The sequence below is a fragment of the Eupeodes corollae genome, chromosome 1 (genome assembly GCF_945859685.1).
Source record: "Eupeodes corollae chromosome 1, idEupCoro1.1, whole genome shotgun sequence".
Lineage (NCBI taxonomy): Eukaryota > Metazoa > Arthropoda > Insecta > Diptera > Syrphidae > Eupeodes > Eupeodes corollae.
In genome coordinates, this window is record NC_079147.1 from 131,305,671 (window position 1) to 131,332,848 (window position 27,178).

A 27,178-nucleotide genomic window follows, 5' to 3' on the forward strand; every position below is an offset into this window, starting at 1 on the left:
GTATTATGGCACAATCGAATTTTAGTTTTGGTACACATTAATTAACGGTTACTACTATAAATGTTTGCTACAATTGTAATTTTCAAAATAATAATCATTTTCGGACCCCTACCTTGAGTTTTCCAAAAGACAATTCCACCATTTACTCTTCAAAGGTTGTTAGAAGTACAATTTAATCAGAAACCTTGTAAATTGTGCGATGGCTTCACATTTACCACACTTTAACATAAATAAAAACGTTTGGCTATGGCTTTTTCGTAAAGTTTATGAAGTTGCCATCTTAATCGAAGATTTTCGATTTTCATGGGTCCAAATTTCCTGTGATTAATAAAAAAAATGTAATGATTCTATTTCAAACCGCCTTATAGAGGTAATATCCGAAAAATGGTGGACATACTCATTACTAATTTAAAACGACCTTACAAATTAATATTGTTAAACCATAAAATGATAATATTTATTAGGAACCAACTTTTATATACCCTCTTTAAGTAGTCTATCTTTTGACATGGGGAAATTCCAACGATTGTCTCCAATTTACCCTTGAGTTAATGTCATAAATTTGTAATGGTGAAATACGTACCTATTCAAGGTAATAAAAGTTTCCGGTTACAACACTTAAGCCAGCTATAAAAAAGCGAAAATCGATGCAAAATTAGTGGCCTCATCCTAGTGGTTGGCAGTGTACACTTACACTGGTGATTTTGGATGAATTTGTAGGATTAACTTGGATGAATCTAGTATTTACCATTAGTATAAAGTTAATAGTATATCATTTTTTTATGCACACCAAATGAAGTTTATCTACTGTATATTTTGCCTCTTACTACAGTACCAGTATTTGGGTTTACTTCCTACTAGAAGTAAGTACTTTACTTATATGGATATGACCCTTTAAATAAATAAATCAGGTGGCTAAACAATCCTTTGAGAAATAGAGCCTAGCGACTTACAACTCTCAATCATTTCTGTGGGCAAGTAATGTTGGCAAGGATGGGTGGGACCTACTATTTTAAGCCGAATCAAAACGGCTTATTTGAGAAAGCACTTTTCATGATAAGAGTTACTCTTGGTTGATTTTTCAATTCCTCGAAAGAAGCAGTACCCGTTAAAAAAAATTAGATATCGCAGGCAGGGATTGAACCCAAGACTAAGACACCACGGGTACTACATCGGATATGGTCCATTGTCCTGTTAAAAACATCCTTTTGATTCCATTTGCAAAAAAAATCCATTTTCTTAGAAGTTTAGGATGTTTGGGAAAACTGAATTAAGAGACATCGTATCTTCTTAATTTATTTGTTTTTTTTGTTGTAATTGTTACAACCAGGAGCACTTTGAAATAAATTAAGCAAATTCGAAAAAAATTCAAATAATTGAACTTTTTCGCGCACTTTATCTAATAGGATGAAAAGTTCTTTTTTTCAGCAAATACGTCACAACCGGCTGTCAAAAATTAGAACAACGAAGAAGAAAAATAGAAGTGGCGTTATATTGTATTCTTCCATTCATGCCTGTTTCCTACATTTTGCTTGAAACCACACGTAATATAAATAAATATTATGATATGCAATCTTTTTGTATACAAAACCTTTGATTTATGTATATAAAAAGCACCCTTGTACATTTACCTTACCTACACTTATCTGGATGCATATTTACATATGTAGGCCGTTGATTTTATATAAACGTATTGGGAAAGCTTTTTCACTTTAATTGGATTAAGTCGAGTGTCTGTTGTGGAGTTGAATAAAGTTTTATAGTTAAGGGGATTTGCAACATAATTCAATGCTGGGTGTCCCCGATCGACGACCTCATACTTCATTTAAATGACTCTTTATAAAAGTGAAGTCAGAAGAAAAGAAGATACTAATCCTCGGTACTAGTCATTTTCCTTTGTCTACAATTAATCTAAGGAACTGATTTCGGAGTTGATTCTATTAATGTTGTTTATTCTATTAACGATTAAAACACATTAAAAATCGTTGTTAGATGTAAATTCCACCGAAATTACAAAACGAAAAAAATACAATGCGAGCAATGTGTTTTAGAGGCTGGTAAATGCAACGGATTTGTATAATCATGTAGTGTTTTGATTAGTTTTTGGTTGTTTCCCTCTTTCTGCACTCCTATAAGATCGATTACAAGCACAAGTGAGATAAGTAGAACAAAAAAAATGCAACAATAAATGCAAAAAGAAAAAGAAAGTGTATCGTTTAAGCAGCAGGTTAAAAAAGAACGTTAAACGTTAGGTCCCTTAATAGACCACGTACAGCCGAATATTAGGAAAGCACATATTACCGCCATCCAGGAAACAGATGGGATGGGCTGAAGAACTGCTTCATGACAATTCTTATCTAGACTAAAAGCAGCTTAATATGCGCACACGTCCCAACAGACGAAAAGGTTGGCAACATCAAAGATATGTTCTTGGAGCTCTTTGAAAAAAACTTATAAGCAGTGCCCTAACTATAATATTTCAATTGCCTTGTTACGAGTAGTTCTTAATGCCAAGCTAGAAACGAAAGACATCTTTGGTGGAATATTCGGGAAAACAGTCTTTACGAAGGCAAAATAAGATACAATTTCGATATGCTACATACACAAGAGATTACCAACTACTTCCCCGACCAAGTCACGAGTAACCTTTAGAGTTCTTTGCCGCTTACACAATGTATGGCGAACCAGTGGTTACATTGCCAAGATGTAATGAGATAAGCCGCCTCTGAGGTGCTGGGTTTAACCGGCTACCAACAAGAAACCCTGGTTTGGATGAGGAATATGGCCAGGCAAATGGAGCCAAATAACAAGCACGCAAAGTTACGCTGGAAAGAAGGACGAGAGCTGCTTAAGAGCTCTACGAGCAGAAAGGAGAAATGAACACCGACTGCTCAGATAAAGAAAGGCGCAGTCGAAGATATTGACAAGTTTTTAAGCATATATGAAGTTCTAAGTGCTAAGGATATGGAAGGACCAAATCTGCAGACTGTATTAAGGCAACGAAGAACTAAATTCTACTTGGGATGATCGATAAAATATACACGAAGAAAGCCAAATTTCGTGACTTGCCCCTGCACCCATTGACTTGATTGCTCAGCTTCTACAAGCAGCTAAAGATAATTTGGTTAGGAGGCTCTCTAAACTGCACCAACTATAGAAGAATCAATCTTCTCAACATAGTATGCAAAAACTACTCTGCCGTAATGTGTAAACGTCTAAAGCCCATCGTCCATAACCTGATAGGTTCTCAAAGTGTGGTTTTAGACCAGAAAAATCCACAGGCTATCAAATATTCAAATTAAAATCCAAGGCCATCAAATGACACCCTTCATCTTTTCATCGATTTCAAGGCTGCATATGATAGTAACTACAGATAATAGTTATTGCTCTAGTTCTTCCATCCCTGCCAAAACTCGTACAAACTAAAGAATCTTATTATCTCTGCCCTGCTTGGGTTTCAGAAGACTGGGCCATGTTGTGTCGTTTGAGAGAAAAGTTGTTCGCGTAATCCAAACGGTACAGTATGCATTAAAATTAAGTTAAGGAGAAGATGAAATGATGAGCTGTTCAGCGACGTAGACTGAGGCAAGAGGATAAAAGCTGAGCTCCTGGAGAGCCTACAAATCTATCCCCACAGGATAGCGCAGTAGAGAAAGAACGTTCATAAGGTGGTGCACGCACTGGAAAAGTGTAAACGCACCCTAGAATTGCAATGCGGACTGGCCCATATTTAACAGATTAAAAATGTATTAAGTATTTTGACAGCTCAACGTAAATAAATATGGATATAATTTCTTAAAAAAATAAACAAAAACCCTCAAAATATTAGTATCTGACTTAACATCTTTCGTTCTTAGTTGTTTGTACTTGCCTTAAGAGCACTTTTTGTGCATTTGGTTTTCGTGCAGTCGACGAAAAATAAGCAGGACATAAGACAAATACCTGACGCAATGTACTTAAATATTTAACCTATTAACAACAATAGCAAAAAATATGAACAAAATAAAAAATTAAATTTTAATTGCTTTATTATCTTTCACCTTTTATGTATATTATATTTGGCACCGCGTTTCGGAGCGATTTCCATCCTCGGGCTATTGACTGAAAATTATCTGGATGTGCATTTCTTTTGTTTTCTATTTGCATTGTAGTTATTTTGTTGTTAATAGTTTTCTTGATTTAATTGTGATGTGCGGTGAGGTAGTCTTCTTTTAATTTGTGTGTTTTATTAAACTTTCGTAGAGAATATTGCGTTTTTCTTCAGTGTAATTTTGTCGTCGAGTAAATTTGTCTCCTAAAATAAGACCCAGATATTTAGCCTTGTCTGAGAACTTTAATTAGAAACCTTTAATATAGGGAGAGTTAACATACGGTATTTTGACCAAATGGCAAAACAACACCGCCCAAAATATAAATTTATCTAAAGCGTAAGAGTATAGCAATGAATCCCTCATCCAGACCAATAAAGATTTCAGTGGACACAGGTAATCAGACTGATTTTAATTGAAGGTGACAAACTTAGTAAAGGCCAACGTTCAGCTTACCTAGGTATAAGCGGATCGCTTCGCACAACTCCATCTGCGGCACTGGATATCCTAATCTACCTAACAACACCAATTAGAATAGCTGCACGCTCTGTTCTTTGCCTGAAAGCTTCATCGCAGTGAGTTAACAATAACATTGGACACTCCGTTATTCTTAAGAATTTAGAATCAATTTCATCCCCCAACTACAATTCGAGAGAAACTTCCACATTTCTATACTTTCCAGACCTTGGAAGATAGGACATTCCTGGAAGGCAAGTCAATCTACTTTTAAACAGACGGAACAAACAAAAATGAAGGTGTTGGTGGATGCGTGTACTCTGAACGACTAAGTTTAAGTATCTCATCCCGCCTTTCCGATAATTGTAGCGTATTATAGGTAGAACTTTTAGCGATAAAAAAAGTATTGTCCTGGATTAAGAAGAACGTGATATCAACGTCTGATATCCGTATTTTCTCAGATAGTCAGGCAGCTATCAAATCTCGGGACTCTGTCTCTACAAACTCTATAACAGACCATAACTGCCGATCATTTATAATGGAGATGGTAACACATTTTAACATTCTCTTGCTGGGTGCCGGGCCATAGATATATCCCAAGAAATTGTATGGTGGATGAACTCGACAAAACTGGTACAGTAAAACCCATGCTACCCCGTAGCAATCGCAACGTGTATCTTGCCTACACTAGATTTAAAGCACTCAAGGTGCTTGCTATATCTATGACAAATAGCATATAAGCTCGATATGTCATAACTGGGTACTGTCTATTAGTAAAACGAGCCACACGGCTAGGCTTTTCTCAAACGATTTTTGCATGAGGAAAAAGAGACAACAGTTATTCATCTCCTCTGTACGAGCCCTGCATTAGCCCAAAACGACGTATCTAAGAATATTCTTCTATAACGATCTTAACAATCTCAATCATATTAACATAATAGGTCTTTAACGTTTCGGAAGGAACTTAAACTGGTTTCATTGAGCTTAGAAGAAAGCCTCCAGATTCATGTGGTATCACGGTGTGTCCTACTTCATCCCGTACAGCTACTTTAACCTAACCTAACCTAATTGTCTCCTTCTTTTTAACATGATTTGTATATTTCCTCCTCTTCTTATGCGTCAAGTAGTTTAACCTCTCTATAATAATTTAATGGGTTAAGGTTGGTGTCGAAATCGGTGTAATTGTGGTAACTTCCCTTTAAGTATAGTGCGAAATTTGATTTGGTATTTTGTTTTCGTCTACGTTCGTTGAATCTATCTACGAGTAAGAGGGTCTCCCTATTTGACCTTTATAGTACTTATTACACTTATTATATTTTATATTCACCTGAGCTTGTTTTATTATTGTTATTGGTTCTTGTCTGAAGGAGTTATGGCTATATGGTTATTTGTTTTGGAAAAGATTGATTGAAGTTTTTTAAAAGTGTTGCTTATGATATATATCCAGTAGAATTTTTGTGTACTGTGTTGACATATAATTGTTAATATCTGACGTTTTCTTTTCTACATGATTGTGTCTATATTTTTGTATATTATATCTATTCGATATTTCTATTTGTTTAATACTATATATATCTTGTTTTTGTAGTCATTATCATTCATTAGCATAGTAAATATAATAGAATTCTAATAAATACACTGTATGCTGCTATTTTTGCGTCTACAGACGTGAATCATTTTAGATGGTTGTATCGGTGGTCTTGGGTTTTCTAGAAACTCTATATTTTAGTTTCAAAAGTTTGCTCTATTTCTGATGTGAATTTGATTTTATTTGTTTGTTTCGAAATTATTTAAATAAAAGCAGCGAAGATGCCGATTAGTGGAAAGCTAGTCCATGCATATTTCTTTGTTTATTGTTCTTTTTATAAATACTTTGCATGCCTTGCTTTTTAAGATACTCACATACATAAAACTATAACCAATGTAGAAATAAATGAAACATAAAAAAATTTCATACACCGCATTTTTGATTAACTTCTTCCATTATTTTGGAATGTAATAGCATCGCAAATCCTTTTGAATAACAACATTCAGTTATCTTTCTTCTTGCTACAGTTGGGTGGGAGCAACACGTTTGAAAACAGGTATGACTTGTTGGTAAAAGATCGATATCTGTTCCATGAAGAGTAGTGAGCAATTTTAGGTGACTCGGACAGGTAGTCGATCCGAACCGGTGTTAAATTCTAAAACTTTCTTTCCGATTCCTCTGCTCTATTTTCTTCAATGGCATCACCATGAGCTTTAAGGTTATGTTCTATAGTTTTCAAAAATACATTTATCTAGGCTATTTTGAATGTTTTCATAGAGTTTTGTTTTGATTGCAAAATCATAAAATGAGTCATAAATGATGCATTCCCATGAGCTTGTGGTAGGCAACCATCGGAAAATTCACAGCCCAAAATATGGATGTGCTGAGGATTAACTGTCTTCTTGATAAGTAAACAAATGAAAAACAGTTTTAGAAATGTCCTCACTTTGTTGACGAACAAAGTCCTTTGGACTTCCATGACTATCATTTCTAACTTCATCAAAGAAAATATAAAGGAAAAATGTCTCCCGCATTTTCATTAAATTAATTCTAATTTGCAAACTCATGATATTGTTCTTATATTATTTTTACGAATTGAAAAGGATAAAATACACACCTCGCCACATGAATTAGACACCCCTTAGGATTTTTTTCTATCGTCCATAGGATACCCCTTAGGATTTTTTATCTATCGTCCATAGTTCCCAAACCAAAACATACTAGAGACCTATTTTTTTTTAAGTTCAGTTAATTGTTTTTATTTCACCTGAAAAAAAATTAATGCTAAGGATTTAAATAAAACAGACAAACTGCGAGGTCCGAATTTCGCACCACTTGAATAGGACACTTTAATAAAAAACCATTTTAGAGTAATTATTGTTCTTTTTATTACGAACGTTACTTTAATTGGAGGTAACGGAAGTATTTTATTTAATAAACAAAAATGTTTTAATAGTGTGTTGGGCCACCTTTCTGCTCCAAAACTTCACACATCCTGTTTGGAAGGGATGCATACAAACTGTCCAAATAATTTAGCGAAATCGAGCTCCAAGCCAATTCGATGGCTTGGGTTAGTTCGGATATAGTCCGGTGAGTAGGGCGGCAAGCTCAATAGCTCCACATTTTGGCTCTGTATATACGATTTAACTACCCGGGCTGTGGGTATTGGCGCATTTTCATGTTGATAAATCCAGGTCAGAGGTCCAAAAAGGATGGAAAGGACTCTTTCAATATACACATTTTAAGACAACGCATTCATTGTAGTTGACACAAAATGTAATTTAAAGGTGCCATAATAGGAAATAACTCCCCAAACCAATTCACCATTAGACTTGCTTTAACACCACATTTTTCCCTGATTTTTTCCAAAGAGTTGTGAGAATTTGACGCTTTTTTTAAAAATATAAATTGCCTTTCCGCATTAGTAAGCATACTGTGCGGCCTTTCATGTGTTCCCCATATTTAAGCTCATTACCTAAAAATTTGGATATCACGTCTCTCGGCTTCTCTAGACTTTTTTAGCTATTTTGGCAATAGATAAGACACCGTCCTTATATGCTTTGAGTTGTTCTTTTTCCGCCTCGGTCAACATTTTTCCTCGACCCATTCTACGTTGTTTTTAAATTAAATAATCGAAATTTTACATAATAGTTTGATCAACGAAAAATACAATTCCGGGTGACAAAGATAACGATTAAACAATGCATGGCCTATTCAAGTGGCACAAAAATATTACTTTTATTTAGACGAAAGTTAACATGAAGTAGAAAAAAAATATAACGGCTTTTTCCAAAACATGCAATTTGTCATAGACAAAAGAGTTGCAAAAAGATAACGGGCAAAGTACCATTATTTTATCATTCCGCTTATGAGTTATAAGCAAAGTAAAAAGAGTGTACAGTGTGTCCTATTCAAGTGGCGATGAGTGTATATAATTTCTCATCCGACAATTAAAGTATTCCTGTGCGAATCCTTGACGGGTACCCTTATCCGAATTCTTGTAATTCAATGACTCAAAAACAATGTTATTGCAAGTGGAATCAAACAGATTGCTGTTTCAAAAAAATTATTCGTGATATGTTTGTACTTCCGCTTGACTAAAAGTTTTTTCTATCAAATGTATCAGTTCCTAATATAACGGTAAACTAAATCTAAATTAATCAATCCTTCTTTATATATCTAAACCCCCATTTTATCTTTTCTTTACAAAAGTAGACTTTTTTAATCGCTAACGAACAAGCACCAACCAAAACAAAAACACTTGTAGACTATAAAAAAAATCGATTGTTATTATACCCTTTTAACTTACTTTTTCAAAGGATACTCTGCATCAACTTTTTAGTTTACAATCTCATATGACTTATTTGGATATCAACTCGGTGAAGTAAAGAAGGCTCTTTATTGACAAGAGTTCCGATGAGGCCATTGCCTGTTATTTATGAAAAGAGCACGATCCAATGCAGAAAATATAGTCCTTGTTTTTTGCAAGGCTTTTCACTCTTACAAGATTTCTTGGGAATAGTCACTTTTTGTGTCATTGTAGTTAACCCATGTATGAACGTTGTGTTGGTGGGTGTGTATGTAATTGAATTAATTTATAACTGAAGCAAAAATAGTAAAAATATTTGTTTTGGTAAAGAGATTTTTTCGAAACGTACTTGAACTCTTAGTCGGATAAATTTTATTGTGATCTCTTAGATTCGAGATTAAAGACGAAATGAATCTTTCGCTTATTGATTGATATGCATTTATAACCCTTTATTGAAAACATTTTTCTTCCGGTTTACCGTTAGGAAGTGTCCAATGACCAACTTTGTATCTTTCTTGTAACAATGTTTTGTTGAATTAGCCAGTTGCATTCCACCCCTAAACAACTTAGCTAGAACACTCGCAATTCTAAGAATGTTTAGAAATTAACCCTTAAGCACAACTTCGGACGTACTCTAAAGTATAGAGATTATTTCTAAAGCCGCACATCCAGAATATTCATTCATTGCATTATATAAAATGAGACAATAAGAGTGTGGGGACAAAATTAAATAAAATAAAAGATAAAACAAATTAACGCAAACAAATAAGCTGGGAAGAAACTATAGCGTGACACTCAAAAATGGCACGTAACAATCAAACTGTCCCTTTTGCTGTTTTTGGGACACTTATATTCTTGAAATTCATGTTTTTAATTCACCCCAAAAAGTAGTTTGCTTTAGTTTATTAAGATCTTAAAAGTTTTGGTATTTAATTTAAAACAATTTTGAAAGAAAATCCATTTTTGAATACCCTTGAACTCTACGAGTCAAATAAAATGAGATATTATTAAAGACGAGTTTCAGGGATTTAAAGGTTACTTAATATCAAACCGACGGTCTTTTATTCAAGGTTTTTTATTAAGAACTTCAATACTTGCTCTTTCTCTCAAAAAGGATATTATGAAAATAATTTAAGCATTAAAAAAGTCAGATGTGGGTCATGACCCCTACGACTAAACCCGCTCTCGACCCCTGGGATCAGCCGTTGGGCGGCATTACGTGAAAGAAAATAACCCATATGGTTTACGCACCTACAATCTCAAGTAAGAAATCGCTTCCATTCTTGAATTTGACTTACTAGAGCATCCGGTTACTTTACCTCATTGAATAAATGAGAATTTAAACTTTTGTACCTTGAATTTTCATTTTGAAAAATTATTCAATTAAACATTTATAGATATACATACATACATACATACATACCTATGTACATAATTAATCGTGATGCCAATGTGCGTTGCTATCAATATCTAACGAAGACAAACATTATTTTTAACTTTCATTCCAATGCCAAACTGAAGACCATGATAGCAAAAATGTCTTTAGTTTTTACTTTTGGGCGTGTTGGCTGTACATGCAAAATTAAAATAAAGTTTTTTTTTCATTTGGGACGTGATCAATAAAGTGTCAATTGATTTACTAAATTGTTTGGGAAAGTATTTTATGTTTTAAACCAAACTTTCTGAAGAGTGATTTTGGCTTTGGAACACAATGAAATCATACACAGGAATGCTAGCGAACCAAAAATATTTATAGTAAGTGTCGATGAATTGAGAATCAAAGAGAAATTGTTAAAACGAATGAAACAATGAAGGTTTGATTATGTTATTTTGTCGACTACACAAATATCACAGGTGGACAGACAAATTTAATAATTTTGAGTCTGAGATTTTTCTATTTAATTCGCGGTAATACGAAAATAAATACATGAATTTTTCTATTTCTTTTTCGCATACAACTCTTAAATGAATTTTAATACAACTTTACAATAATGTTGCTTATATATCTGAATAACAAATAGACTTTATTTATACAGCCCTACTGGTATTATAAATTTAAAAGTTTAATTTTTGTATGGATAGAAGCTTGCTACTCTTTCACTAAAAAATTACTGAATTTATTTCAATAAAACTTTACAATAATGACGGGTTAAAACCTACTAAAAAATGGTGATTCTGCCACACAAGAACAAATTCTTGTTTGTTACACTATTACATTTTTTTAAGTTTAAGTTTTTTCTGTATTGTGGTTTTACACAATACTTTCTCGAATTTGAAACATTTTTTATTAGTGCCTTCATATATACGATTATATAAAAAATAAAAAGTAAAATTTAGCTCACTTAAACAGTTATTGTGTTTTCATTTGTTTTCTGTTTGTATTTATCATATATGATACAATTTTTAAATCAATATAAGAAATTTAACTGCATTAAAAGTTTTTTAGTAAAATATCTTAAGTTGAGTAAGCGATTTTAATTTTTTGATTATTAAAAAAAAAACATAGAAACAACCTTAGATATTTTACCAGAATCATTTTTGCCTATAATCTAATAAATAAAATAAATTAATATATAAAACGAAACATACTCTACTTAAGTTGTTTTACCTTTTGCAAAACATTGTAAAAGATTTTTCAACGAGGTTAAAAAAGAAAAATAGTTTGTAGACAGAATATATACAAACAAATGTTATAGAATTAATGATTAAGTCGACTTAAGAACCTTTTCCTTTTGGCCTAGTTATAGCCTTCAACCTTCCTCAATAAATGGGCTATCTAACACTAAAGATTTTTTTTCAAATTGGATCAATAATCTCTGAGTTTAGTGTGTCCAAATAAGCAAACAAACTTTAAGCTTAATAATATTACCATAGATAACTTTAATGACACACAAAGATACTTTCGCATTTATAATATTAATAAAGATTTCTAGTGGCATGCATTTTTGTTCAATGATATCAGAATAATTGGGGTATTTTATTCTGTATTTAGTTACGTAACAAAATATAAGAAAGAAAAACTGGAAATAACATTTAAAAAATAAATTCCAACAAATTATCTACCGCAATATAACAACAAAATCTAATAATATTTCTCAAATTAGTTTTTAAAGTTCTAAGGCGCTTAAAAAATACACTATACATATATCTTTACTTCCACACGGGCAGACAATAGAGTATGCTACTATGAGCAATTTTCCAGCCAGCAAAACATAATATCTTTTGTTTATAGTTTTCAAAACATCAAAGATATTACATATCGCAAATAAAACGTCTGTCCCAAATGGAGAGCAACGGCACTAGTGCTATTAAGCTCCTGCTACATCCGTTTAAAATTCTTTCTTGTTTTTGTGTGTATCTATAACAAAGAACATCCTTCTGCATAAATACATTCTGTAGGTGTAGATATGTATCTGTGTAGTATAGTGTTGAGTACCTACTTTATTGTAGAGTTTTAGAAGTATGGAGAAATATCGCTCTTTTCTGCTTTGTGACAGATGACATAAAATGAAGTGATTGTTGGCAACAACTTCTCCATGTTTAATTTTCTTTCTTTTTACACTTTTTATAAAATATAGGTACCTATCCTTATTTTGCATCACCATTAAAGTTGGTTACATATTGCGCCGGAAAGGAAAAGTCTTTTTATTTTTAATTTCTAACGCACGCTTTTCTTTAGATCCTGGACTAGTGGTCGCTTTGTTCAAAACTCCTTATAAAATTTTAATGCGAACATCCTTACTGTGGCTGTGCCTTTCTTTGCTTAAAGTGTTAAAACTTAAAATAAAAAACCTTAGGCTAAGAGGGAGAAAAAAAAGAGGTCATGAAAAGTATTCATTTACATTAAACATCCCTACACCTTACGGGATTTGTAATCCCTAATGAACCCAAGATGAAAATAAAATAATGACACGTAGAGCGCAAATGAACTGAGAGAGCATTATATGAAGATCAAATAACTTTAATTTTGTCATTTTCTATGAAATAAAGGGTTAGTTATTGCACTCACAGAATGCCTTTTATTCTGATTCTGAGATATTTTCATCATTGGGCAGGTTCACATAACCTAAGGGACTTCATTTGCAATCAACTGTATTTCTTGGCCGTACATTTTGCACAAACTTGGAACTTTACTTCAATATTTTCTACCTTTAGTTCATCGAACGAAGGCTATCTAAAACATTATTTCATACAAAACACTCCTCAGGCAAGCTAAAAGCCCATTACGAAATATTACTTATTTCTATTCCAATTGTACAAGGAAAACTTTAACCCAAAATATGAAATATAATTGTGTAGAAAATAAATAAACCATAGATTAATATAGTTCAGCTTTCAGTTGAATGAAAAAACATGATCAACAGTCATTTTGACAAAAGTAGACTTGACTTGACTTGATTTGGCCTGAACATGCCCATTTTCAATTTAAACTCTGATCTAAAGTTCTTATACTAGACGAGTTTTATTATCAAAATGATCCAATTCAGATCAGATCAAAACAGCTCTGATCATCATATTTAAATAAAAGTATTTGACGTTCAAAACGAAGTTGCCCCTCTATCATTTTGCTGTCCTTTTTTTCGAAGGAAAATAATAGTTACGTATCTTGTCAAATCATAATTTCTTATATGTATTGTTATATTTATTAATTCATCTTAATTTTTTAAAAATTATATTTTATTTTGTAAAAGATTTCCATTATTTTCAAACTATAAAATTATTAAGCTTTTCGTTGTGCGTAATTAAAAAAATACTTAATTTATAGCTAAATGAAAATGGTACACTGTTTTTATTGAAATAGGCAAGACAAAATGTCAGCTGGTGTGTAGTAGAAAAACTAATTATTGGATGACAAAAATAGATCAAAGTATAAAGTTGGATTTCGCTTTTTATTTTAACACAAATAAAGGGATAATGATCTTATTTGGATCACGGGGAAAATAAAACACGACTAATATAAAAAAACTATATATTTTTTGTCTAATATTAAAAATAAAATATGTTTTGAATATGTACTTTTGAGTAAACAAATTATTTTTTTTTTCAGATATCAATTGAATAACGTTTTATTTCAAAATTCAAGCAAGAAATCACATGTATTGGTAAGTACAAATTTTTTATTTTCATTTTATTAAAAAATTTATTGAATCATATAAGAAATAATTCTATAAATTTGTAAAATTTTGTTTCTACAAAGCGTTATTTGAAAACTTAAGTTGTTTTGTTGCAGAACAGACAAGAACTTCTTAAATACAAATAAGAACTTTTAAGTCGTAGTCTCATATCAAAATAGAATTATTGTAAATTAACTCTGGTTAATTTTTATTTGTAAATTACTCCGAATAGGTTGTAATCTTAAAATTTTGATTGAAATTATTATTTGCACTCTAAATATATTGTAATTTCAAATTTGTAGTTTTAGTTTACAATAATATTGAATATTCACTCTGGATTTCAAATATTTATTTGAGATTGCTCTGAATATGTTGTAATCTTTAAAATGTAATTGTAGTTTAAATTTACAATTACATTGTTGTTAATTAACTCTGTACAATTTAAGATTTAAGAATTTTTTCGTAAATTACAAATATTTATTTGTAAATAACACGTTTCCGTCAAAATACGTGATTTGCCTTTCTTACTTTCTTGATTTTTGTTTTATCGTGGACTAGATTCCGAAAAAGTTTTTACTATATCAGGTTAGATAACACTTTCACTGGATGGGATTTTGCTCTTCTATTTTTTGACTTCTGACATGACGTAGCTGCTTTACGAAAGAAAGCTTGCGATAGTGTAGAGTTGCATCAACAAAAAATGTCTGAATACTATGAAAATGTACATAACCCACACGTAACATTTTCAGAAGGAGATTTTGTAATGATTGGAAACATTGATACAACAGCTGGTAGTAATAAAAAATGAATCCCTAAATTCCGCGGTCCATACAAAGTGCATAAAGCATTCCCAAATGATCGATACGTAATCAGAGATATTGAAAATTGTCAGTTAACGCAAATTCCTTATGACGGTGTAATTGAAGCCTCACGTATACGTTCCTGGGTTGATTGGAGGGATTCACATGGTTTGAATTCTAGTTCAGAAATACATTTAGATTAGGTATTTTTTTAAAATAATTTTTAAATTTGATTGTACAATTCTAACGTTTACAAATTCATCGAGTCGAATAAAATGGTCAGAAAGGCCGAGTTGAAGAGTACCTGTTTTAAATTTACTTTAATTCAATAATACTATATATTTTTTTTATACATAAACTATGTTTGTCATACATAATTTTAATTTTAAGATTCATTCGAAAACTGAGAGATCAAATAAAAATAACTAATATTTCTAGATTGATTATTAATTCTGAAAAGGCCATAACAATTTCTATAAACATTTTGTATCCTTTTATGAATAGAAAGTCCTGTCTTAGCAACGACAATATAATTCAAAAAGTATTATTCCAAGCAATTTTTCTGAATGGATGCCAGGTTTGGGGGAAATATGCAAATTGTCATTATTTTATTTATTTATTTATAAGCTTATTTATTTGTTTATATTTATTTATTTAACAATTTGTTAATTTTTACTAACAAATTACTAATATACTAAAATATATTTATCAATTATCATTTAAACTTTGTTTTTGCTAACATATTTCTGAACAGATGTTTAGAAATCTTAGTTTTATTTGAATCAAAATATATCTGCCCGTTTCAATTTGAGTTGAAGGTTTTGTTTGTATTTTCCTTTAAAATTATTACTTAAATTCTATTTACAACCTAATACAAATACTAGTTCAGAAGAAAGATTTATATCAAATATCAAAACTCTGTATGTAAATTTTGCGGTAGCTTACCAAATTAACTGTTATAAAAATATTTATCTAAGGGAATTGAATAATGTTGTCGAGCTCGAATAAAGAATTTTCATTGATGATGAAAACTATGTGCTTTTGATGAAGAGTTTTTATGGAAGTACAAAGTAACGGTGAAACTACTGATTTGGAGGGCTTGAAATTGTTGGATGTGTTCTTTGTTGAGCTACATGCTTTTATCTTCAATGAAAATTTTTTCTTCTAAGAGAGACCATTTGTTGTGGATAAAGAAATGAATATGTTGCGAAACATTTTGAAATGGTTGTTACCGCATGTAAGACTTAATTTCTTGAGCGTTGTGATAAATTCATCTATGGATTCGCCTGAACCTTGTTGAACGGAAACAAAATAAAATTTTCCATTATGATGATCATAAGTTCACATGTTGTCCAGATCCTTATTAAAGGAATCAAAGATATCAAGCCTTCAAATATGAACACGATAGCACGTTTGTCAGTTTTTTGACTTAAACTCTCCCACCTAAACGGCGGAAATAGACAAGATTTATATAATATAAATGCAACAAGGATTGTATTATCACTTCATTTAACGAAACCGATAAGGCGTACTTGGATAATCTTTAAAAAAAAAGCAGCGTAGACATTCCTGTCAATGTAGCAATTTATAAAACTCAACAAAACAATATTAATAATTGCAACACATTGCCTATCAGGTTTTGTTCTACAATATAGCTGGTCTTGTAAAGAAACTTTTTTATGTAATTTTTTTTTAAATATATTTGTAAATTTCAAAGTTTCTTTAAAATTCGAAGCATTTGTTTTATCTGAGAATCTTGAAAATTATGAGAAATACTTCGTAGGTTATAAACTTAAATGGATATCTGCTACAAAAACGCTCAAATTCGGAAGAGCCAGTGGCGGATGCCTATTTGGTTATAAGAAAAGTATTAAAGTTTGTAACAACGAATGATATGATTATGCTGCAAGGATGTTACGCCGGAGATTAACTAAATTTAATACCTTTTTACTTGAATTGTAGTCATTGGAATAGAGACTTTACACTTCTTAAGAACTTTTTTTCTGAGTTCACATCCACCAATTTCATTCTCGGAGGGGATTTCAATGTGAGAACAGGCACTAGAGGAATAGTGAACTGGAACTTGATTCCTACATCGTCGATTATGTAAAGAAGATATTCAAAAGATTATACCTGTGACAGTTACTGCGCCAAATTCATTGAATTTCTTGATGATATTGGTGCATTTATTCTTATTGGCAGAGGGTTTAGTGAAAAAAATGTTATATATACTTTTGTGAGCAGTTCAGTGATTTACTATACTGTTGCCCTTCATACGCAACCACTAATTTGGTTGAAGATTTAAGTGTAGATTGTGTAACCTTCTCTGATCACATGCCATTAATTTGTTCCCTAAAATCTTCAGTAACAGCAGAAATAAAATGGTATGACCAAAGAGGTGTTACTTATTAAAATAAGCTCGAGTCACTTGTACCCTCCATCATAATACCGACAGATTCAATTGAAGAACGATACAAAGCTCCAATGCAACAAAACGTTAAGTTTGAGCCAAAAGAAACTTGGTTTGGTTTAGCTTGTTTTATAGCCAGGAAAAACGCTCTTAAACACCTTAAATCCTTCAGATAACTGAATCCGGAAACATGTCGTATAAACTACTATGATGCCAACAAAAAATATAGAATTTTATGTAAATTTCGTTAACCTTACTAGGAGTCTTGAATATGTTCATTCAGCCCGAAAGTGCTGCTTTTGATAGCATTGACAGGAATGCTCTTATTTATAAGCTATCGACTCTGAGAATATCTTCGACAATACTGGCTACTATAAATTCTCTTTACCCTCGAAGAAAGGTGTTCGTCAAGGATGTGTGCTTAGCTCTCATCTTTTCGTTCTGTTTTTAAATGATATTCATGCGGAACTTCCAATCAGTATTTTTTTAGACGGTCTTCAAATTAACGCCCTTTTATATGCGGACGATATCGTACTGTTATCACATAATCCTTCCAATTTGCAACACCTAATTGAGGGTTTTAAGACTTACTGCATTCGATGGAATCTTGAAATAAAGCTTGATGAGTCGGAAATAGTAATATTTCTTTAGTTCTTTATTAAAAAGGAATAGCATTACACAGTAAGATACAATATCTTCTTTATAGCGCAATCTTTATATATAAATTCAAATTCGTGTGCTACTTTAGAAGTGATTTAACAAAGCAAAATTTGAGAAAATGGTGGAAGAAGAACAGCGTGCGAAAAATGGTTTTACAATAATTCAGAAATAAAGGTGTGAATCAATACAAATATCTTGGCGTAGTGTTTAATTACAACATGTCTTCGAGTGAGCATCTAACAAACAGATTGGGAGCATCTAAGAATTCCTTCAATGCAACGTGGGCGATACTGCTGCGAGACAATACCGTCCAAAACTCCAAAAATTGCAGCGTTTCTTCATGAAAAGATGCTTTTTACTGCCCGAAAATACGCCTAACTATGCTCTGCACATTGAAACAGGTTTACCGAAGGGTTTTTGAACGTCACTTTAGATACATTTTTCTTTTATAGGACGAAATCTAAATCTTAGATTACCCAACATTTTATCAAAAGCCATTATAAACAAGAAAATCTTTTGGGCTAAGGAATGGTTGGATCTTTTCCATGGATGTTAGTTGGATTTTTCTTTTGACATGAATCTACTTGAATGGCCCAGCTTACATAAAATTTTCTTACTGAAAATGAAAGAAAAACACTGGACTGAATTTACAGTTAGTGCGACACATCACGATGAATATTGCAACTTGATGTACTCTGGCATACCGAACTACTTTGATGACTCCAATTCACGTGATATCATTTCCATAATTTTTAAAGCACGCTGCGGGTTCCTTAATATCAATGGAAGAATCTTCCAAGGAGATACTGATGGATGTACATTATGTAATATAGATGAATCGGAAAATACCATGCACTTTATTGGAACCTGTCCAATATTCAAAACGTACAGGAGAAATTTTCTTGGCAGCGGCATACTTTCTCATTCTCAACTTCTCAACATTCTTAATGACTACTGCTACTCAAATTTATATTACTTTTTAAAAGCGTCAATTAAATATCGCAATCTTATTATAAATGAATTTTCATAACACATGTACATAAGTAACGTAATCTACTTACTAAGCTTATATATTTTTTAAATTTCCTTTTTAACCTGACAGCCAACTTAAAGTTATTGTCAAAACTAATTTTAAACTAGCAATACTTATTTTTTGTAAAATGTTTTTGAAAATAAAATTATATATCTATCTATCTATCTATCTAGACACGATTTTGTTCTTCTCTTACACCAACCTACTCTTAATTAAAATAGTATAAGAAGTATAATTTTGGGTTGCGGAAGCTCTCAGTTATGTTTAGGACTTAAGTTATAACTATAGTTTTTACTTCAGAAAGACATTTGAAAGCCAGTTTGCAGGAAAACAAAATTAATTTGAATCGCCTGGCCCTAGTTTACATAATGTTGAGAATGGTCTAAAACTCTAAATCCACTTTTCATTGACAAGCAATAGTGACAAAATGTCTAAGTTCAATATTTGGCATGACAGTGTATACATTTTTATATTTGTTTCAAATAAATAAATTAAAAATGTTCTCCATTGAAAGCTAAGTAAGGAGCAAACCATCAAATTTAGTGCAATTAAGCATTTGCTTTAACTTCTTAGGAAAAAGTGTTCTAAATAGAAGTATTCACTTTTTGTTCTAAATTCAAAAGATTTTGATGTTGAAGTCCTGTGGTTTCAATTAGACGTATCCACATCCAACACCACACTAAACCTGTTATCAAAAATCTCTAGTCTACTAATGGATATCAGGCCTCTAACAATGTTTTTAAAAATTGTAAACATTAAATGTCATTAGCCCTTTTCAAACTCTATAAATGTTTTTCTTTCATGATATAAATGCATTTCTACATTAGAGCAACTCATAGTTTATTTATTTGTTCGTTTAAAACGATCATATGATGCAACCTTGCAATGGTGTGTTTCACTTAATCCTATACTGAATTACACACTTGCACCAGCGCGCCACTGTAAAAAAAATGTTCCACCACTAAATTTCACAACTATTTGCATTTTCATATTACTGAAGAGTCCCACTTAACCTAGAAAAAACTTTTTTTGTTCTTTAATAATAAAAGCTAACACAAACTATTGCAATCCAGCAACCGCATTAACAAGGACAACAAATCTTTGACAATCCACCCTGCAGAGTCCTTTATCAAAAAATCTAAGGCAGTAATGTCTGTTGGTAGACTTACGCGATGTTTACATTATAATATTAAAACAAAATGATCAAAAACTTACAACTGTTTTAATTGTGTCCTTAATCATAAATTCAGAATTTAGTTTTAAAGATTTCCTATACAAAAATATGTACATATACCTTGTGTAAATGAAATTCCTTGTTTCCGGATTTTTTGTAAAATTTAAATACATTTTTGCTTCGTGAAAAATAAACAAAGTTGCAAAACCAAATTCTTGCAACGTGGTAAGTCTGAATGATCCATCTTTTAAGTTTCTTAGTTTATTTTGCTAGTTGTAGGTATTCCATGCCACGCAATTTAATTCTTTTCTCAGCTCTCAAGCCGCAGTGTGCTGGATACCTTAAAAGGTTTGAAGGATATGCTGATGCGTCAACATCGTATAGAATATGGTGGGTTTACAAAATTTGCACGAATGTGTGAAGGAATGACGTTCAGTTCCTATTCATAGAACGAAATTGGCTACTCTTGAGAAGTGAAGGAAGCTCTGCCAAACAATGCCTGGCATGAGAACAAACGCTATGTGAAGGTATCTAACTGTGCCACGTTAACATTATATAATAATGTTAACAATTTTAGGGAATGAACCTCTATCTGTGTTGTACATATGTATATGTAAAGAAGAGTATTAAAAATATTTGCCTTGAATCTAAAGGTATCTTATAAGGAGGCAAGTTAAGGTATTTGAGTGCCTAAATGTGTCAGTAGATAAGTCTGCAGAGTGACAGAAATTGTGTAGGATTATAATGTGTTTTATTTGCATAACAACGAAGCAAGCTGTGTTTTCGTGTTAAAAAAATTAAATATTCAATTAAACAAAAAAAATTAGATAGAAATTGAAAATTCAAATCAAAATGGTGAAAAGTGAACTTAGTATACAAAAATAACTCTTCAATTCAAAAATGCAAGCAATCTTGAGTGTTTGGCTAATTGTTGTATAGTACGGACGTGTTTGTCGTCTTGTCTAATATGTCTGAATGTACTAAATGTAATGGCGCAATTGGCGAAAATCTCATTGCTTGTGGTATTTGATAATCATTTTGTTAGCATTTCGGAAACAGACTTCTCTTTGCTAAAAAATTGTGCAAATGTTTTCTGGACATTCCTATTGTAAATTGCTTTGTGAAAAGCAATGAAAATTAAAGATAATGTCTTTGACTAAGCCTACAAAAAGTTCTAATAAGAAACCAAGTAAAAAAAGTGGAAGAGGTAAAAGTGTTTCTGTGTCTAAAGATAATCAGAATTCGTGTGCCACCCTTCCGAATTTGCTAAACGTTAATCAGAATCCGTATACTCCCCCTCTACCTCAGTCCCATGAACAAAATTCTGCACTCCACTCGTTGCCATCTGTTTCATCTGCTAGTGAAGGTGATCATACCATGAATATGGTGGACGCACGAAAGCAATTCCATCGTTCCTTCTTCAAGAAAAGGAAATTGAACTGCCTATGCTGGGATCATCTGGAGTAACTGAGATCGCTAATCGAATTGGTGTTGATATAGATGTTACGCCTAGGAATCAAGCTATTTTTTTTTTTTTTCAAGTGTCATTGGAAGTAAAGTCAATATTGCTACTGACGAAATTGAGGTTATCCAGAACAAAAAATGATTGCATTTATCTAAGTTCAAACCTTCAGCCCAATCAATTATAAATTTAATCGCTACTAACCTTAATGCTGCCCCGCTAAATTCGAATGTTTTAAATTGTCGAAGAAAGGAACAGATGAATGTCCTATTGATAATGTTAATTTTAAATTGGTGTTCCTGCTGAACTTTATGATGCTGCATTTGATTCGAGCTGTTGGCCAGCTGGTGTTTACGTTCGTAATTTTCGGTACATTCCAACAAAACTACGTCTCACCGGAGGGGAATGTGAACTTATAGATAGTTTAAATTGATCTCCTGCTCTGCAAACTGCTGCTGATATGCTTTCTGTTTATTACCAAAATGTTGGTGGTATGCGGTATAAGACAACTGACTTTTACCTCGCTGTATCCTGCTGCTCTTATCATGCTATTGCTTTGACTGAGACATGGTTGTCTGATGATGTACTTTCTGCTGAACTATGTTGGTCTGAAGATTTGAATGTGTTCAGAAGAGAAAGATCGTTTGCAGATATACTGGATTGCGCAGAGGTGGTGGTGTGTTATTAGCTTTAAGATCTAATTTAATATGTAGAGAAGTTCCTCTTGAATTCAAAGCTGTAGAACAATTTGTGTTGAAGTAACTTTGCCTTTCTGTTTAAATTGTATTTATTTTATTATATCATACATTCCACCTGATTTGAATATAAGTGTTTATCAGATGCATATTGACAATATTCGTAATGTTTTTAGTTTAATAATAATAGTTTTTATTGTAGCCAAAAAATCACATTTCTTTCTTACCTATATTGCACATTTTTAATCTTTTTCATATAAAATGGATTTACTCTGAAACAGATCAATGTTTACTTCCTTTTAATGTCTCAAATGAACTTAAGTCGAGTTTTATTGATAATATGCTATCCTTTGATTTTAACCAACTTAATTATGTTGTAAACTTGTTAGGTCGAATCCTTGACATAGTCTTTATTAACACTGAACTAGACGCCAATTTTGTTAAGTCAGAAGCTCATATTTTTAGAAATAGTACGCATCATTATGCTTTGCAAGTAGAAGTTTTGTCAACTGAATGGGTACAAAGACAATTTAAACTTTTTTTTATGAGAGTTTTTAAGTATTTGATAGTTTAGATAAACAATTTAAGTACTTTAAGTGAAATTATATTTCTGATCTAAAATTTTAAGAATAATGGGTAGATATACATACATTGGAAATGTTTGAAAAGCTAAAATCACTTGGTTAGACACAAAGACTTAACCGGACGTGCTTAATGGCTTTGATTCTTACTTAAAATAAAGATTCGTACAGATAAAACATAAAAGGAAGAGAGGTTGAAAAAAAACTCTAAACAAAATTTTAAGGTCTGCATGTGATTCTTGTGATTCTGGGGCAAAAATAAAACAAAAAAAGAGGCTGGAATGCGACCTACACCGTTAACTTTCCATCCTGTCTTTCGATTTGTCTTGCTCAAAACTTTAACTTTAATTTTCATAACTATATTTTGTGTGAGATAAATAATTTAAAGTCCACTTTTTTGTTTTTGTAGGTTCAAAAGTTCAATTGAATTTTTCTTAAAAATTGATTTAAAATTTAGCAAAGAATGAAATCATTTTAAAGTCCTTCATTTATTCACGAGATATCGAGAATCGAAAATCAATTATTACCAATTTTGCGTACAATTTTTGTAGATCTTTATTTTTATCATTTTTTTTATACAAATTTAACTGAAAGTTAACACAATATTTTTTATAAGACTAAATTAGATTGAAGTTGGTCCTTTATATGGACGACGAAAAAAGCATACCGAACATACGGACGTACACATGTTCGTACACAAGCACGCACAGACATCTCTCTAAAAATCTTTTATTAAGACTCTAAAGACCTTGAAACGTCGATAAATGTCAAAATTTTCAATTCGACAAATCGGATCGATTACAATAACTTCTCTCTCAACAGTCTTAAAAAGTATACAACCTAGAGCCATCTTAAACGAATTAAACTTAAGAAAATACTGCTACTTGACGCATAACGGAAAGGTATGTTTTTAGAGTTTTTTCTGAACGCAAACAATATGGAAAAAGAATGGTATCACAAGGTTTTTTCAGCCGATAAAACTATTTAATTTCGGTTGCCCTGACATGTCAATCTAAATTTTTAAGAGGGCTTACATTTTTTTTTAAAGTATTTGTATGTATTTGTCTATATATATATGTATATATGAACATATCATTCCTTGTTCATAGAATAGTCTAGCTGCAAATATTTGTTTTCAGTTTTTTTGATTTATAAAAATCTGGTTCTTGATTCTTTTTCTAATTCGTAAAAATTCTGTAAGACCTCACAATGAATAAAATAAAATTTTATCTAAGGCGATAGTCGATAGTTTTCGTTATGAGCTTTTGGCTCACTTGGCTGAATTGGGTCTATAAATGCATAACGAACTTAAAGTCCAGGCTCAATGATTTATGGACCAGCTAGATGAGCTTTACCTTAATATTGTATATGGAAGGTATTTTGCCCCCTGAAAGCTCCTGGTTGGATACTTTATGGTTAATATTAAAAATAGTCCCACAAAAAAAACAGGATTATTTATATATATTTCTCTTTCTTATATTTTTCATCTACACATATATATGTATATATATAAAATAAAGTCTTGGTTATATTATCATCATTGCAGATCAACAAGAGTTAAAACGAGATGCTTTTGCCTTCAGGGCATACGAACAGCAATGTCCAGCAACCAGCAACATCATCGTCGTCATTGTCCTTACCGCAAAGTGAAAACGACTTGACGATGAGACATGCGAGAAATCATCAACAAAAACAACAACAAATGCACAATGCAACCACTGGAGACTCAATCACAGCAACAAATGGAGAGGGGCAAATACAAAGAAAGACTGTAATAGCTAAAACCTTTTCGGCTTCTAATTGGAATGAAATCGGAAGACATCTTGATGCCTTACAGAACAACCTCAAAAGTGACTGGACTGTTCATACGGGCAAAGATGGACGACTTTACTATTGCAAGTAAGAGCTACCAATTAAATATATCTAAGTATTTTATATTACACAAAAACAACATAAGTTACCTAATTTGGTGGTGCCATCCTTGAACCCGATACCTAAATCTAAATTTTTATTTCACACACGGGTAGTGCCTCTTGCGAGGAATTGACAAATCCTCCAAGAGTAATTCTTGCCTTGAAAAGTGCTATCTCAAATTAGCAAGGCGGATTAAACTTAAAACTGTAGGTCCCCTCCATCTCTGACAAAAGTACTCACACACAGGAATAGGTGAGAGTTGTAAGTCACTGGGACATGGGAAAAGGTATCGAACATACATACGCACGGACACACAGACATCTTTCTAAAAACCTTCGATTTAGATTCTAGAGACCTTAAAACGTTAAGAAATGTCCAAATTTTCAACTCCACAAATCAAAACAATTACAATAAATTTTTTTGGAAAGTACAATGTTAGCAACAAATATTAAACATTAAGGCCGATTTTGTTTACTACTGCTTTCAAAATAGTCTACAAACTGTCGTTTACAAAATAAAATGTTCATGTTATTCGGCTAATCAAATTGAAGTATTGTGTGAAAATTGTCGTTTTAGAATTGTGATTTAAAGATTCAAATATCTTCGATAGTTGGGATCTTCTATCTCCGTCATCTTATACAGAATCTAAAGCTTAATTCTCAAAAAAGAAACTAGAACCTGTTTTGACAAACTAGTTAAATATACTACCGTGATAAAAATTATTAAATTATAGAAAAATTATCAATGATTGTGGCAGAGTTTATCCTGCCACACTAAGAAAGCCCACAAAATTCGTATTCTTCGTTATCAAAGAAAGGAAATTATTTTAAACTTTAAAACGATACGCTCTTAAAAGCTCTAATTGATATTGAGCAAGCTATGATAGATCGCGAACGATCAGCCATCAATCGTAAAATCAACTTGCGTTTGAAAAAAAATGCATACAAAACCGTCAGGCTGCTTATTATAAGGAACACCCTTTGTGATATTTTAGTTTGCCAAATACAGAGTGTTCCATGGTCCTCACCACAGAAAACAACTTTGGGCTCCTCAGATCATTTTATGGGTTTATTTTCTCATTTCCGGTTCTTTTTCGTAATTAAACACTTTTTTTTATTTAAAAAAAAACAAACAAAATGTTAAAACAAGTCATCAAATATTACCTTAATTTTCGAGAATCAAAAGCTGAACTCAGCTCGTAAAAAAACGCATTTATTTTCATAGCCAAATTTTTCTTAATTTTAAACAGCTTTTCTAACTAAAAAAAGGTTTTAACGTGCCCATTTACATTTGAAAATAAATGTCAGATCTAACAAAAACTCGGAACGTCAAGAAACGTAGCAAATATTTTTGGATTTAATTTACTTTCAGAAAACGATATACGACCCCCTTTTTGGACTCACTATAGTATTTGGGATAGGTGCTAGGTTGTGTGTTAAATGCAAAGAACCTTTGCATACGCCTAACTTTCGTCGTTGAGTAATAGGACATAAGAAAAGTTAGACGAGTGCTTAAGCGTTAAAGTATACTTTATATCGTTTAAGAATTATCAAAGAGTCAATCCTAATTCTTAAACTAATTTTAAGAGTCGACTTCGAATTTTAGATGTATGATTTAATTGCTCTTAAAAGAACTGCATGGTTATCCACATATCGCCGAGATATGTGATGGACAAAAAGATATATATGAAGAAAATGTGAGAACAAAGAAATTGTCACCATATGATTTTTCATTTAAGGTTAAGGATTTTGTGGAAGCTTATTAAATGGCTGACGACGAACGTATTAAATAGCGATGATGTCCCATTATCAGAGTTGAAGAAGTCAAACTAACCGAACATACTTTGTGTAGAATTCAAAACTGCACTTCAGATTTATTCGGCCAAAACGAAACGAAGTAAACATTTTTGAAAAATGTTTTACTCCGCGGTGAATCAACTTGTTATTCGGACTCTGTTTTATGCAATTGAAAAAAGAACCAACAAAATTTTTCCTTGAAAATTTGCATTGGTATCTCACTATTTTCGGGATATCATTAGGGAATATGTGTATCTACTGGAAACAGTCAGCTGATACACACGTATTATGACGAGTCTATTGTGAAGTCGCCAAAAGAGGTAAGCCAGTGACATTTGGCTTTCTTGACAACTTTTTCACAAGTCAGATCTCATGAAAATCTTAAAAGATAAACGCTTGTAAAGAACGGGAATGGGAACGGGTACGGCTCGCGACAACCGACTTAGAAAATTCCATTTATCACTTTACAAACACATTCGACAAATAAATTGGTTTTTGTAAAATTAATTGACAACATTGTTACAATAGCCACTAATTACCATTATGATTTTTTTCGCTATTTCCTTGAGTTAAAAAAGCAACTGATTAGAAAAGCCTGTTTTGAGGAACCAACCGCTATATAAGACCTTCATAATCCCCGTTCTGCTATACGGTGCTG

The 27,178-nt window shown here is 32.0% G+C and overlaps 1 protein-coding gene across 5 annotated transcripts in view; it reads left to right on the forward strand.

The window, feature by feature from the left end:
- LOC129943035 (uncharacterized) overlaps positions 1 to 27,178 on the forward strand; it is a 92,109-nt gene that overhangs the window by 40,090 nt on the left and 24,841 nt on the right. For all 5 annotated transcript variants that reach the window (XM_056052239.1, XM_056052237.1, XM_056052238.1 and 2 more), the window contains 2 exons: positions 13,929 to 13,983; positions 24,357 to 24,709. In XM_056052239.1, the coding sequence (XP_055908214.1) occupies positions 24,378 to 24,709 (332 nt within the window). In that variant the 5' untranslated portion in view covers positions 13,929 to 13,983; positions 24,357 to 24,377. The remainder of the gene's footprint in view (positions 1 to 13,928; positions 13,984 to 24,356; positions 24,710 to 27,178) is intronic.